Genomic DNA, 16,473 nt, shown 5'->3' on the forward strand with positions numbered 1-16,473 from the left:
TGGTCCAGGGCCTATAATTTTCTTGCAAGGCTGAATTAATTCGACCTCGTACATTAATATGTTGACTGAGCATTTTCTACCCTACTTTGGCCGAAATTTGGATAATAATCCCATCTTCATGCAGGATAATGTGCCCATTCACATAGCTGGCAATGTCAAGAGATTCCTTGAAGAGCATTATATTCTGTGTTTGAATTGATCTGCACAATCTCCAGACTTCAATCCTATCAAAAACGTATGGCATTACATCAAGCAACAGCTACGCAATGATAAAATTTAAAAGAGAAGTGAGATGCCCTTTCCCTGGAGTATTGTTGCATACAAGGAATGCCCAAAAGATTGCAGGCCGTCAAATTGCAGAAGGGCTATTCTACTAAATATTAACTAGTTCATTGTGTTCCTGTTGTATTTGTGTTGCATTAATGTTTTAAAAGTACATTTAAATAACAATTTTCGATTGTGCAGAGTTTCTTCTGGATTTGAAATTAAGTTTTTAAATTGACATGAACACTAGGCTACTTCAATTAAAAGTCAAATATGAACAGGTAAAATTATAGATGAATAAAAGGTGAATCAAATGAGGTATAGGTTGTTTAAACAGTTACATTTAATTTAGCTTAAATTTGCAGCTTTTGAAAAAATGACAAATGCAGACTTGTTTTTTTGGTGGCACTGTTTCATACACACACACACACACACACACACACACACACACACACACACATATATATATATCATTATTTTTGGGGGGAGGGTACAAAACTTTATTATATCTATGAAAAAGGGAAAACTGAGTTTTTTGTATCCATGATAAATAGAAGGATGGAAGGAAAATATTTAATGAAGGTTAAGAAAAAAAAGAAAAGTAGATAATGGGGTAAGTCAGCCGACCAGGTTTTGCTCTCCCTTTTCAAAAGCCAAATCGAGGTCTTTTTTTTCTTTAAATTTATTTTATTATTATAGGGAAACGACTTTAAATGTAGGGAGTGACTAAAATAAAATAAAATTATCAGGGAGGGGGAAGAAAAAAAATGGGGGAACGACTAAAATAAATCTATCGTTATGATAATTGTACAATGGCGAAAACATGCCTTAGAGACAAATCATGTCCAAACCTGAGAGACAATCGTTCTGCTTACAGAGAGAAGGTCTCTTTAACCAGACGTTAATAGTCTCCAAGACCTTCAAATGAAATAATGAGTGAGCGTGACTCAGGATAGAAAATGAGTCACTGCTGCAATTCATTGCACATCGCGGGTTTTTAAGCAAATAGTCCGTTATAGCGGAACCATACGTATTGCTCAAAATGCCTGTTGGTTGGTAGATTCCATTCCGGATTTTACTAGGTACATGTTGTTGGACGCAACCATCTAACCTGAGGATTGTTCTGCCCACATAGTTGGCACTGCAACTACATTTAAATTGATAAAAACATTATTCATATGATGGGGGGGGGCAGAACATCCTTTCGAGAGGATGGCAATAATGGTTTTGCCGCAAACCCCACACGTTGGAGGCAAAATAGCAATGTTCCACAGTTGAGCTAATCTGTTTAGCGAATTTTTTGTTTATTATCCCTAACCAAGGTAAACGAATGTAAATGGGACATTTAGCCACCATCTTAGATTTTATTTGAGAAAAATTATTTATTTTCCTTTTTATGATGGAATTTATCACATTATTGAACAAAGTATTAGTAATTATTTTTAATTCTTCATCCAATTTGGATTGTGAACAAATCATGAGGGCACTATGTGTTAAGGTCCAAAACAAATTATACTTTCGTATGTCAGGGCAAAATGAATCCCCCATGTATGCAGACCAGTAAACGTTGGTTTACGGTAAATTGATGTCAGATAATTTAATGGAGTTTTCGTTATCAATACATCAAGAAAGGCTAAATTAAAATTGCTTTCACCCTCATAAGTATACTTTAATACGGGGTGCATTTTGTTGAGTAAAGTGAAGAATTTTTTTGCCTCTGTTTGATTATTGAATAGGCAAAATGTATCATTTACATATCGAAAGTAGACTAGCAGTGTTATGGGTCAAGATAACAATTGTTTTTCATAGAAACCCACAAATATATTCGTCATTATTGGTCCAAGGACCGAGCTTATTGCGATGCCATCTATTTGCTGATACATTATATCGTTGAAACTGAATTCAACCGATGTTGTGGCAAATTTCATTAATTCAATAAATATATTTTCAGGAATGGAAGGAAGTGATATCTGACTACGATATAAAAAATCAGTACAGATATCTATTGTCTCCAAAATAGGGACACAAGTGAATAAGTTGCTAATATCATAGGAGCACATGTATTTATTGGCAACTTTAGAATTTTGCATAAAATAAGCAAACTCAAATGAATCTGGCTGTAAAATGTTGAAGATTCATTTTGCAACCTTGTGTTGTGCAGACCCTACCATAGAAAGAATAGGACTTAAAGGAATATCCGTTTTATGGGGTTTAGGTAAGCTATACAGCCTGGGGCAGATAGAGCCTGAGGGTCTGATCTCATTAGCCATGTCAGAAGAGAGTACACCACTTTTCACCCACTTTACTAATTTCTTCTGAAATTTAGATTCTAAGGAAGCAGTTGAATCATGAGTATTAAGAGGACCTAATTTTATAAATTTTGCAGTGTCATCAAGAATCACCGACATTTTATTAGTACCACCACTCCCGAGCCCTAATTGCTTCTGTAATAATAAAGTAAGAGTATGATTTTACGACCGGGCAGTTGTAATATAAAAATATTGCCGAATGTATGGTAGAATTTATCAATACTATTCTAACTGAATAAAATTTTTAGATTTCTATTTGAGTTATCTCCCCTAGTAAGAACTCTCCTCCTCCGTGCCACGTCTTCCAAATAAAGTTGGAGATTTTTCCGTAGTTGAACTTTCCCCTAAAAACTGATTTCCTTCATATAATTCTTTTTGAAATCTTCACTTAGATATTTTGTTGGACGTGTCCTGCCTTTTTTACGCAGCACCATGGTAAGTAATTTGAACAAAATGAATTGTTTGATTTTCGCGTTTGTTGATAGTTAAATTAAAAGTGAAAATCAGAATCTCGCGACACATGATGGCGTGTTTTTCTTTTTCCTTTATTATTTTATTTTTAATGTTTTTAATTCATAATTCTTTAATGTATTATTAAAACCAGCTGTACTCATTTGACGTTGGCCGGGGATCATTTTACTTAATTTTTTAAAAGAATTATGTTTTACCGAATTATTTATTTGTTTAAGATATGGTTTTGACAGTCAACAATATTGTTTGCTTATATTGAACGACTTTGTTAAAAAACTATAACCATTTCTGTTTAATCTTTATAAAATGATGCGATGGAAATAATTCCGAACTTTCAATCTTTGGTGCTTCTACAGAACTTGGACCAAACCAACTTTTGCCACATTTCAACTTAGACAAAAAAAAAAAAAAACGTTAGTATTTTGCCAAGAATGTTAAAGCCATTAATGACCGTAATAGACAGTAAAAAGGATTCCAAAATTGAAACATTAAAAAAAAAAAAAAAAAAATGCGAAACTTAAACTTTTTGGCGGATCTGAATAAGAATCCCCCAAGAACGGTTTCTGGAATAAACACCCCAACCTCCCCATTTTAAGAACGGTTTTCGGTATTTTTGCAATTGTTTTTCAATGGATTATTGATTGGACACTAATATAATATATATATATAGGGAGGGGGGATTCTTGTTGAGGTCTGCCAAAAGATTAGTAATTTTGACTTAAGATGTTGAACTTACTCAGTGCGGATGCGGAACTGCACCGTCGTGCACCGGAATTAAATCGTCAAATTTTGTGCCGGCAAACCAACAACTCCCTCCAAAGCGTTTTTATCCAATTAAAATAAAATTATTAGGTACGAAATTTTTACATTATAAAAAGAACTTGTGAAAACATCACTTGTACAGTAAGCTTGGTTTTCGGTATTATCGTCCCCTAAAAACAACAACAAAAACGAAATTCTAATTTCGACACTTCTGCGTACTAGCTTTCTATGATTGGTGAAAGTGCACTGGGGGTAATGTGCACTGCAGGTTGGGCAACCAGTGCACTGACTGCACTGGTTGCCCAACCTGCAAAGGGTGTTTATTCTGAAAGCCGTTCTTAACATGAGGAGGTTGGAGGGGTGTTTGTTCATAGACATTTTCTTATTTTCAACCTCCCTGTAATCAACTTCGTCGCCAAAAAAAAAAAAAGTCGCCAACCTAATAGGTCCACACTATCAACTAAGCTCCAACCTCTGTCCATTTGTCAAAACATGGCATCCTTGTGCCTGTTTTAAAGTATTTCAATAGTAAGTGCTCTGAACTGGTTTTGTGCCTTGTTTTGGGGTGAAATAACAGCACCCCCCCCCAAGCTAAAATGCAGAAGTATTTAAATTCTTTATGAATGATATATGCAACAGTAACGCCTTCAAAAATTGTTGGAAAGAAAAATACGAGCACAGGAAAATTTTGAATTTAGTATGGGAGTTCAGTTTCACATAAATTTAACATATTCTCCTTCCCCCTTTTCTAGCCATTTGAGCATTTTAGGGCAGTTCTATTTAAAATTTTAAGTCCATTACATGTGGTTTTTACAACCTTTTAATGTAATCCCCTTAAAAATTTATATTATAAATTTAGAGTTATCTCTTATGGTGTCAACTATACCAGTTGCTTTGTTGGCCACATTTTGAACATTTAAGAATGTTGCTCAGTATTTTCACTCTTAGGGAAAATTCAGGAAATCGACAAAGAGTTGAGTTGATACAAAGTTCTTAGCAAAAAGTTTAGCTTTGCCAGATGCTGATTAAATCACTTGATTAAATAATGGATGGGATGGAAGTCATGCATCTGTTCAAGACTGTTATTCGCCAAAACGTGTAGGAACCAAACCTTTGCTCAGCTATTTTAGACTTAATAAATTAGGCATATGATTCTGCGTTTTCTACACATATCTTGCAGTGCTTGCTGGAAGCCCAAGTATTAAAAGAAGCTTTAGTTTCATAATGTTGAAATATCGTTGGAAGCACCTGAAATAGTGGGTTTCTTTGTATAATAGTAGCAACACTTTTTTTGGGTGTACCATGCCTGTCCATTTGGTTTCTGTTGCGATTTCTTGGAAGGTATGAAGCTCTCTACACCAATGGTTAACCAATCAGTTAAGTTGGATGCGGTAAAGTACACATTCATTTCAAACATGGAGTGCAAGGGTGTTTCTGATATTAATGAGCTGAGGCTGTCTACATCAGCCATCGAGTATCGATGCATTGTGCGATGGAGAAGAATAGTAGAGGTCTTGTTGTACTGTTTGATTTTAAATTAGACAAGTGAGTAATCGGAAGATCCCAACAAATGTGGATGAGGACAGTTCAGGGCAAGTTGTCGAAAAAGGATTAAGAAAACTAAGATTATCGCATCTCATAGTCGCTAAGATATTTTAACTTGCTGCAAATCCTGATGATGCAGATCACTCTTCCAATATTTCAGTGCTTTCTGGTTATAGTCTCCAACTCTCAAACCAATCATGAAACTGTTTTGTATTGTACTTTACTTTGGCTATTAAGCTTTGTAGAAATGAAAGCAAATAAAAAAAAAAACTTGTCGTATTCCAAACATGCGCTAACATTGCAGAGAAGTGATTCTCTTGTTACTTCTTCTGTACAAACTCAAACTTTAAAAAAATATCAGATTTCAGTTTTTCAAAAAAGATTTAGTTTGATTTAATCAATAAGTCATGTGTTTGTTTTAATAAACTAATCAGTTCCCTTTTTTTTTCTCTATAATTGGCAAGAAATAAACGAAGAGCAATGCACCGCATCAGTACTTTAAAAAAAATATTACATGAATGCAATTGAAATTTTTATAAATTGCAAAATGTAATTTTTATATTGTGATTTTTTTTTCATATTTAAGTGTATCACGTGTCAAGAAAAGTGAGGTAATTCGTTGATTGTAGATTATTCTTATTTGCATCATTTTTATATTTTTGTCAATTTATTTTATTGAATACATCTTGAATAATTAAAAGCTGTTTTGTAATGTTATTTTTCTTTTCTCTACAGGTGTCTGTAATTAATTCTGTGGACACGGCTCATGAAGACATGATTGTAAGTTTTTAATGTAAAAAAAAAAGATGTTTGCATCAAATTTTATAACTATGAAATACAGGATGTTGCAAAAAATCTCTCACTTGACAGAAACAAGCGATATTTTGGCAACAAAAAAAATGTTGTATATGCAGAGACCTGACAGTTTATTTAACAATAGTTACATACTATTTTTATTTATTTTTTATGTAACTTCCTCTGGCAGAATTCACCATTTTAAGGCGTGAGTGAAATAAGTCGCATAAGTCAAAGATATGATCTCCTAGGGAAACTATATGTAAATATATTCATCATAAGTACTTTTATGCAAATACTAAGTAGCATATTTTTTCCACAAAATTTCACAAATATGCTTTTTACAACCATATTCTCTAATTCTTAATCAATTTTTAATTGGTTTCATTTCCAAAGTTACTAATTTGGTCTTTTATTCTAAATTAATGAATATTGCAGTTATTCTTTTACTTATACTAAACTAACTCAGAATATCTAATGTTTGTAAGTGTATCACTGGTAGTTTCTGAGCTTTTAGCAGAATGCTGTAAAGGATAATTTTCCTTTTATATAATGAATTGTACTAGCAATGTTAGTAAAAGATACAAATGCTCTATAATGTTCTATAATTAGAGTAACCTAAAAGGGTTGATATGCCATAAAACAAATTAGAAACCGAAAGCTCTGGAAGCAGAAGCAATGATAAATCGAAATGGATCAGTATTATTTTGTAGCATTTATTTTCCTATATGAAAAGTTTGATAGTTTTGTGTATGAACTGATTTTATCCATGGCTATAAGGGTGGAGGAGAGATCAATTCACATTTTTCCTAAACCAAGTAGTAGCATTACAGGTGTATGCTGTATTTTCGTGGACCCTGCCAATATTACATTACAATTTTTTTTAATGATTAACAAGATTAAAATGGCTTGTTTGTTTGTAAAGAAATTGAAATGCATTTTGTTGGATCTTTATTAATCTTCTTTTTAACAAGTTTGTTTTATATTTATTTTTGCATTCATAACTCACCCTGCTACTTCAACTGTTCTGCATCTATTAATCTGAACATTCATCCATTCCTTCAACATTTTTCTCTATATTGTCCAGATTTAATCTTCTGCTAGGTCATCAGATTTAAGCTTGTTTTTAAGACTTGTATTTCATCTTATTCTAATTTCATCTTATTCTAATAACATTTCTCTCCATGCAACACATATCCTCAACCTTCACTTGTGAGATTTCACTTCCTTCACACTGTGCAAACACAATCTACAGGTTAATATTAGAAGTTCCCTGCATTTACTCCATCCACTTCTAACTTTAGCTATTGCATCAACTCCATCCTGTACTCCAATGATATCATCAAGGTAACAACACTTCTGGACAATTTTCATAGCCTCATCTGAATATACTTTCTTCACATCTGAGTTCTTATCAATCTTCATTATTTTACACATTATCTAAATGGTTACCCTCCCTCTGTCAACCTATGTGCAATTTCACTGCACTTGTTGTTTACCCAATGCTTACAAGGTACCACAAGCAATTAAGTTGTTATCGACTCCCTTTCCAATACTGATCATCATTTTTGTCTTGGTAACAGTCACCCTCAGACCGTTATTTTTCATAGCTTTTCTTCAAGTCTTTAACAAGTAGATCTTTCAGGTAAGCATGTATAAAATGTCCTCAGTAATACTTCTGAGATACAAATGAAAAGCAACGGATTCTCTACAGATCTGTAATTCCCATTTTGACATTTAAACCCATCACTAAATGTTGATTCTAACATGAGTGAGCATTTCTTACATTGCTTCAATAACTTTTACTAACCACTTGCATTCCTCTAATTTATGCAAAGATCACCAGACCTCTCTTTGCGCTCTGTCAAAATCTCTAATAACTTATTCCAAACAATTTTCTTTATCTCTTACCAGACTAACACAAAGTAATTTATCTCTATTTACTTGATTCTTCACAAGTACAAAGTTCAACATAGTGTTAGTCTATAATGCGTGAACATCCAACTCCTCAAAATGGGTCTTTTGGATTAGATAAAAAGAAATTGCTCCAGAAGGGAAGTATTTCTCTTGACTAAGAACAGAATATCTTTCATCTTCACCAAATTTCTCGTTATCAAAGTGTGACTAGTAAACTTGTTAAAAATAATTATGAAAACAGTTTTAGCTAAGATTAGGAACAAAGTGTAATATCTGTTCTGATACTATACTTTTCGGTTAGTGAGGAGAAAATCCTTCTAGACTAAAGTAATTTAAATATTTGTCTCGTTCAGAATGCCTCTTCTAAGAAGCTGGATTTTCCTCACATTAAAGAGCGATGTTATCCTCATGGGCATCATTTTAGATTAGTTGATGCATGATTTATGGCCCTTCCTAGCAAAACATGAATATACTCAGTGCTGCATTTTTTAACTTTTTTTTTTATTTTATTTTATTTTATTTTTTTAATTTGTCTGAAAACTGTTTTTAAAAATAAAAAATAAATGGCCAGTTTCTAGTATTTAAAAAAAAAAACATTTGCTTCAGAATTTTTGAGATAATGATTGATAATTTGTGTTGGACTTTTATTCTCATTTTAGTTGTTTCATTCACAATATTTCAACCAAAGTAATTTCCAACCTTTTACAGGTCATCTTTTTCAAACTTAATCTAATAGCCAATCATGACTTAACAGTTCTATGCAGTCATGGTTGACCAAATAAGAACAATCTATTCGCAGAGTTAAAATAAAAAGTTCAAAATTTGACAAGATGCACCTTAAGGTCAAAGATTACATTGGCTGAAACGTGAACCAAGATTAGTTTGAATAATCAAAATATTGTTTTCTTCTCTTCAGCATGATGCCCAGATGGACTATTATGGTAATCGATTGGCCACGTGTTCGTCTGATAAATCTGTAAAAATATTTGATGTAAGAAACGGCAGCCAAACCTTACAAGCTGATTTGAAAGCGTGAGTTTACTTCATATTTTCATTTCTTCAATACCTATCGAACTTGTTTTATCGAATAATACCATGTTAGTGACTATTGATAGATTTTGATCCAGAAAACAATTTTTCCCCTTTTGTCAAAAGACTTATGGAATGTGAGGACAAAATAAGAGTTATAAGGTTGCTGAAAGTTGGCCAAAGGTCCACTTTCTACTCCCTTAAAGCATCTCTACATATATAAAGTTAGGTGTGTGTGTGTGGGGGGGGGTTAACTTAAAGACTTAATGAATCATTATAGACTTTAGAACCCAGCTGCTAGATGTAATCTAGATTATATTTAATGCAAAGGAAACTTTATCAATTTTTGGATACCTCTGATTTTGATCCTATTTTAAGAATGAATTAATACATATTCCCAAAATTTCTGTTTCGTTCAGGTATTTAAAGGATTATTAGAAGATATAATTTATGTACAACCTTCGATTTGAAAATTGAAGTATTTACAATTTGCATGAAATTTAATCAATAGTTATTAAGCATAGACTAGATTCCTTGAATTTCAAATTTTTAAGATTCTCTAAGCTCAAGTCCAAAATTTTAACATTATTTTATAAGCTAAATCATTTAATAGACTTTGATCAAAATTACAATAAGGATTCTAGATATAAGGTTTAGTAGAATATATATTCCTTCATTTTAATCTTTAAATGAGACATAAAAGTGGTGCAAAACTAATGTTCAGTGAATTATTTTTATTGCTGAATACCCATCCTGTTTTTATATATAACCTAGTTCTAAGATCATAGTATATTACTTAGTTGCTTTCTATGACAGCAAAGTTAGAATGATGCCAGTTTATAATTGGGAATCCAGCTCCAAACGAAAAGAGGACATTCTGGATGCTTATTAGTTTGGATCAAGCCTTTCCTTGTAAAGGCCTCTCGAGTGTCTGGCAATAAGCCAACTCTACTTTCAAAGGATGAGATTAAATGCCTAAGACTGAGTGAAAGCATGCTCTCAAGTTTTGGGTTCAAAAGACTTGAAAATCAGTAAAGTGTGCAGCAGTCGATAAAATCTCTTGAAATAAATTGCCAAATTTAAAGTTAGAAAATGTATTTCTGTCAAAATCACATCCTCCTTCATTTTATAATAAAAGAAGCAGAATGCCTACTAGACACTATCCACAAGTGTCTCTGTACAGGAGTTTGTTAGGGCAATGACTAAATATTCTAAATAACATAGTATTAAAAGCTCAAATAAGATCCCCTAAGTATGACACTGATATATAGGAAGAATGGTGAACCTTCTCAAAGTTAGGTTGCCTATAGTAACAATACTTAGCTGCATTCTATACCAGACTAGAAGAATAAGCCAACTCTACTTTCAAAGGATGAGATTAACTGCCTAAGACTGAGAAAATGTGTGCTCTAGTGTTTTTCGTTCAAAAGACTTGAAAATCAGTAAATTCAGTATTCCAAGAGACCACAAGAAAGATTTACACATTTAACTGGTCAATTAATGTTCTTCATTTCTTTACTTACTCAACGTTTGAAAAATAAAGGATAATTTAATGAAATGCTCAAATATCTATGTATCTCAGATAGAAATAAAGTGTTAGTTCCAAGAATGGGCACTTTGATTTCTAGAAAACAAAACAATAAATAGTAAAGGCCAATCTCACTTGGTAACTTACGGGCTAATTAGCTTACTAATTAGCATATTTCGGCTTTAAGTAGAAACATCATAAAAACAGCTAAGAAAAATGGTAAATAAGGTTTTATCATCATTTGAAGTATTATTCTGATGGACATTATCATTTGCCATTATAACATCATGGAAAATCCAAGATGGCGACCAGGAATCACGACACGATTCAAAGAAATTAACAAAATATGGCCTATCAAATATATCAAATATGGCATGTCAAATGGAAGGAAATTTTGTACAGATTAGAATTATATTTTCAAGTACATTAAACTAATTAGAATAATTAAGTTTCATTTTAACAGCTTTGAGTAGAAACATAAAAACAGCTAAAGCAATGGGAGGTAAGGCTTTATCATCATGCAAAATATTATTCTCATGGACATTATTACACCATGATAAATCCAATGAAAGGAAATTTTGTACAATTATGTTTTCAAGTACATTAAACTAATTAGGATAATTAAGTTTCATTTTAATGGTGTCAAGTTTCTGTGGCAATTATTGGGTGGGTTTCTATCAGTATTTTGTATAATTTTTTTTTATTTTTGAGTTATTGTCAAGACTTCAAAGATTTTAAGAGACATCGCAACCATTTTTTTTCTTATGTAATGCTCGACACTACTTGTTTTTCTGAACAGAATAAACATTTACAACACCAAAAGTTTATTGCAGTAGGTAAAAGAATAACTTCTCTTGCCTTTGGTAACATTTATTTGTTCTTTGACCACTTTTGCATACCTCTATGGATTGTAAAACAAACCCAATAAATGTTATCTTAAACAAGATAAGTTTTTCGTTTACTTAACTGGATAAGTGGTTCGTGTATTTTAACTCCTTTAAAAGTGTTTTTTACTTAAATTAAGTGGTGTCAAGTGAAGCTGTTTGAATTAAAATTAACCAAAAACAATTTTTAACAAAATAAAATTAAAGCCTTATTTTTGTAATATCAGTTTCAAGTTAAATTCAAGTTTTACAATATTCTTTTTTTATGTTACACTAGCAGTTCAGCCCGGCTTTGCTCGAGCCCTATGTACTGTTCATAATTTTATGTGAATACACTTTATGTAATACTAGACTACCCGTGATCCGTTGGGTCAGTATGTTATATTAGCTATGGAATTCATGTATGAGCATGACACTTGTGACGTAGAGAAAATAGTTTTTTTTTTTTTTTTTTTTTTGACGTAACAGAAACATTTCTATGAAAGTATATTAAAATGAAAAATCATGGACGGATCACTCAAACATAGGACAAAAAAATCCTCCCTATTAGTGTAAAGTTACCTATTTTTCCGAATAATTGATTAAAAATCGAAAATTAAAGATAAATTTCCTATGAATCGAATGCCGACAAAAGTCATTTAGCAGCAAAAACGCACATGAACCCTCTACCGATGAGAAATATGAATGAAAAACCCATATTGGAATCCTTCAACCAAGTTATAGAAACTTAAAATCTAAAAAAAATAATTAATAAAACCTGAAGCAAAAAAATAAAACCTAAATAAATAAAATAAAACTAATATTGAAACAGATTAATAAATGTGTCAACAAATTCACCGTTCTCACACAACTATTTTGTATCTAGAAATGTAAACAAAAAATAAAAAAAGAAGGAAGGAAGGAGAAGGGACAGATAGAGAGTAGTAGTAGTAGTAGTCTTAGCTTTACTACAATTGTTATGTTTGTCAACGGGTTAAAGTTGTTTAGTTGTAAGAAAATAGCGACTGTATAGTTGTAATAAAGAATAATTGTAAAACACCCCCACTCTTCCCATGTTAAATAATAATTTTGAAATAATAACGTTAATATTTCAGTGTGCAGGTCAAAATCTGCAAAAGAAGCGATTTGTGTTTATTTGTTTACGTTGTTATGGGTTAATGTTTATGTGCGCATGCGCAACCGGATGTGGTAAACTGGAAAGTGGGTCACATCACTCGTTACAAGGTCATTTGAGTTTTATAATTATATAGATTTCAAATGTTTAGACCAAAATTTGTCTGATTAATTTCATAGAGACTGCAGAGATCAATTTTTTAAAACTTTGATCCCAATTTTGATCCCTTAACATTTATTGTTTTGGTCTCAAATCAAAATACAAAGTTTTACCCATGTCCAAGTCACCTACATCTAAAATTTCAAGTTTTTAGACTAAAAATTGGCAGGGAGGTTTGGTAGAATTTGCAAAGGTCAACTCTTTCAACTTTGACTTTTGGCAGCAAAATTTTTGCCCCAAAACTGATTAAAATGCTTGCCATTTGTCTGAATACCCGTTATGTATAAATTTCAAATGTTTAGACCCAAAAGTGGCGGAGTAGTTTGTTGGACAACGCAAAGATCAAATCTTTTGAACTTTGACCCCTTGACAACTCAAATTTTCCACGCAAACCGATTTAAAAAAAAACTTGTCCAATCTCTGAATATCTTTTTTGTAAAATTTCAAATGTTTAGACCAGAAATTGGCTGAGTAATTTGGTAGAGACCACAGAGGTCAAATCTTTTAAAACTTTGATCCCAATTTTAACCCCTTAACATTTATTTTTTTTGGGCTCAAATCAAATTAAAATGTTTGATCCATGTCCAAATAACCTACATTTAAAATTTTAAGTGTTTAGACCCAAAATTGGCAGAGGAGTTTAGTAGAGTTTTCAAAGATCAAATCGTTGAACTTTGACCCCTTAACAGCCAAATTTCTGGACGAAAACTGATTAAGATGTTTTTCCCAAATCTCAATACCCCTTATTTGGTAGGGAAATGTACACAGACATTTTCACATTTCTAGATATATAGATTGTTAGGTGAAAATACAGTATCGTTACAAAACACGCTCTCCTCCCCATGTTAAAATAGATTTCTAAATAATAGCATTAGTACAATATAATTTTAATTTTTTATTGTTAGGTGAAAGTACAGAATAGTTACAAAACACCTGATCCCCATGCTAAGAATGGGTTTCTAGTGTTTAAGAATGTTGGGAATTCTGTTTTGGAGTCGTCCCCACCGCCACCAGCTAATTTTAATGAAATTTTCAGTATTTATTAACAGTAACAGAATATAATTTGTATACATATTTATATAACATTTTTGGATTTCTTATTTGTTGTATTAAACATTCCTATTCCGTGTAAACATGTTTTTCATTTATTTTTATACAAACAAACTTTACATACTTATGCATTTATGTACTGTGCTGAAAATTTGAATTTAATTATCTACGGAAAACATGGGATAAAGTTCAGAACTTGTAAAACAAAACATGTTTTCTAAATAACAACAAAAAAAAAATGAATACTTTATGTTCGTAAGTCAGTTGGCGAATGTTTTGTTTACAGGAGATTTTTTGTGCATGTCACAACACACAGAAATTCTCATGTTATGTGTTTGTCATTATTTTTATCAATGCGTGCATAAAAATTTTTTATCCAATTCTTTTCAAATTTTAGGCCAAAAGAAATGAATATATTCTCTATTAAGTAGTGTTTGAACAGTTTCTATCTTTACTTCTATTTGTACTACAAAGCCTCAACATTGAGATATTCTAACTTTTGACTGGAAAGTGGCATGTGTTGTTCAAATTCCGTAGCAAAGACAATCCTTTTCTCTAATTAGCTAAAACAACTAGAAACATTGTCGATGGGTACAACTTCTGCTTCGAGTATTTACGTAAACACACCCCGACCACTTATTTGCAAAAAGTGATCTACCGCCAGCAGGTATGCTATGCTGGCATGTTTCGTCATTAATAGTCGGATTTAAGTAGCAATTTGTTTGAATATACAAATCACAACAAAAATATTAAAATACCATTTTAAAGTAAATTTTATTGTGAATAACTTATAGAAGTTTATTTTGATGGATGTAGAAGAAATGTACTTATTACTAATTTAAAGACTATTAGTGTCAAATTAAGTAGCAGTGTGTGCCTTGTCCAGTGCTAAATGTTATGGTGTTTTGTATTGTTATTAACACAAGTTCAATTCCTGGTGACAGCATTTAAAAATTTTTAATCTTGATTTATTAATGATTGGACTTTCTCCTTTTACTTTTTTTGCCTGTCGAAAACAAGGTATTTTATTTTATTTTTTTTTTTTTTTATTAATTGAACATTTTTTAAATTAGATTATTGATATTTTAAAAGTTGGTTTAAAATTTTTCTGATATCTAAGTATCCTTAGTATAGGTATCATGCATATATATACAGAATTAGAGGATAAAATACAAATCCAAGTTGTACTTATTCCAAAAAAAAAACATTTCATTTTGCTTTTGATTTTAAAAATGACTTACATTTTTATTTTTACTTAAGTGAACGAAGTTCAAAGAATTTAATTTTATAAAGAAAAAAAAAGTGGTACATGATGAAAACTGGCCTGTGAAGTTGATATCTCAAATACAGCTGATAATAGTTTTCTGTTGTACATCAGCAAAATTTCACATATAATATTTAAGAAAACAAGTCCTATCTTTTTTGGTCCAAATTTTAAAGTAATTATATACATAGAAAGAGAAAATTAGCATTCCATGTGCATTTATTTATACCTTAAATATTTTTATACTCCAAGTTAAAAATGCTAAAAACTAACTAGAAAATAAGACTTTCATTTTTATATTTATTACCTTACATTTCGATTAGAATACTGTAGGGTTTGATTTGATGAGATATTTTTGAGATTTCACAAGTTATTTAAACTTAGATGATTAATGCTGTGTAATGTAGGTTTTTATGACCACCAGAACTCACGACTGATCAAAACTAAGAATATTTGAATATTGATAAAGTTTATATACATTTTGTTTTATATATATGATAGTTTCAGAATTATTTTGTAAACTTGTGGGACCTGTGGAAATTCCACAGGGGACTTCTTCATATGTAATATATTGATGTTGGCAATCTGTAGAGGTTCAGCGTAAATGGACGCTCTAATATAATTGTAACTCTTTTGTTAAAACTACAAAAGTATTTATCTAAGCTAGCAGAGACCCCTGGCATAGCCCAGTCATAAAGTACATTTAAATATGATATTTTAATTCTTACAGATTTTGTATATATTATTATAGAGGTTGTCTTATCGATTTTTATATATTATTATAAAGTTGCGATTTCAAAAATAAAAAAAAAATATATCAGGACTCTACATTCTGAGTGAGTTTCAAAGTGGCGACTAGAAATAATGAAACATTTATCTTTTGGCGATTGTATTTCATTCATTGACAGTCTTCCAAAGCTCACTACTGAGTGAAAAATATCTTTTCACATTTTTTTTATAATAAAACGAACAAAGTTAAATTATTTAAACAAAAGTTTAATAGAATATACTTTTTTTTTTAATGAAGGCTGGTTAAAAAATATCCGAAGAAATTTTATTTATACTTTCAAGTATCAACATGAAATTTATTGTATATTTAGAATTACACTTATTAAAAAACAGAAATATCTTTATGATGTACATGTCACAGAACGAAGATGTCATATTCTAAAAATCATGTGGGTTTGGCTAGTAACTTTTCTATTTGGCTAATAAACGAAAATATTTAGTTGTCAAAGGTCAACTAAAGATAAATTTTTCTGTAGAGCTCTGTATATTCATAGTACTTGGGTGCATCAGCTTGAACCGAAACTTATGAGAAAAATATATATAAAACTTGAGTTCCTTAGCTATAACTGAAACCAAAACTTATGAAGAATTCT

General features: G+C 31.3%; 1 protein-coding gene across 1 annotated transcript in view; it reads left to right on the forward strand.

The window, feature by feature from the left end:
- Positions 1-2,855: 2,855 nt before the first annotated feature.
- LOC145294888 (protein SEC13 homolog) overlaps positions 2,856-16,473 on the forward strand; it is a 31,259-nt gene continuing 17,641 nt past the window's right edge. Inside the window, exons 1-3 of the mRNA XM_080141419.1 lie at positions 2,856-3,008; positions 6,087-6,131; positions 8,980-9,095. Coding sequence (XP_079997545.1) covers positions 3,006-3,008; positions 6,087-6,131; positions 8,980-9,095 — 164 coding nt within the window. The 5' untranslated portion in view covers positions 2,856-3,005. The remainder of the gene's footprint in view (positions 3,009-6,086; positions 6,132-8,979; positions 9,096-16,473) is intronic.

This window comes from Euprymna scolopes, chromosome 2 (assembly GCF_053919585.1).
Source record: "Euprymna scolopes isolate OS-2025 chromosome 2, ASM5391958v1, whole genome shotgun sequence".
Lineage (NCBI taxonomy): Eukaryota > Metazoa > Mollusca > Cephalopoda > Sepiida > Sepiolidae > Euprymna > Euprymna scolopes.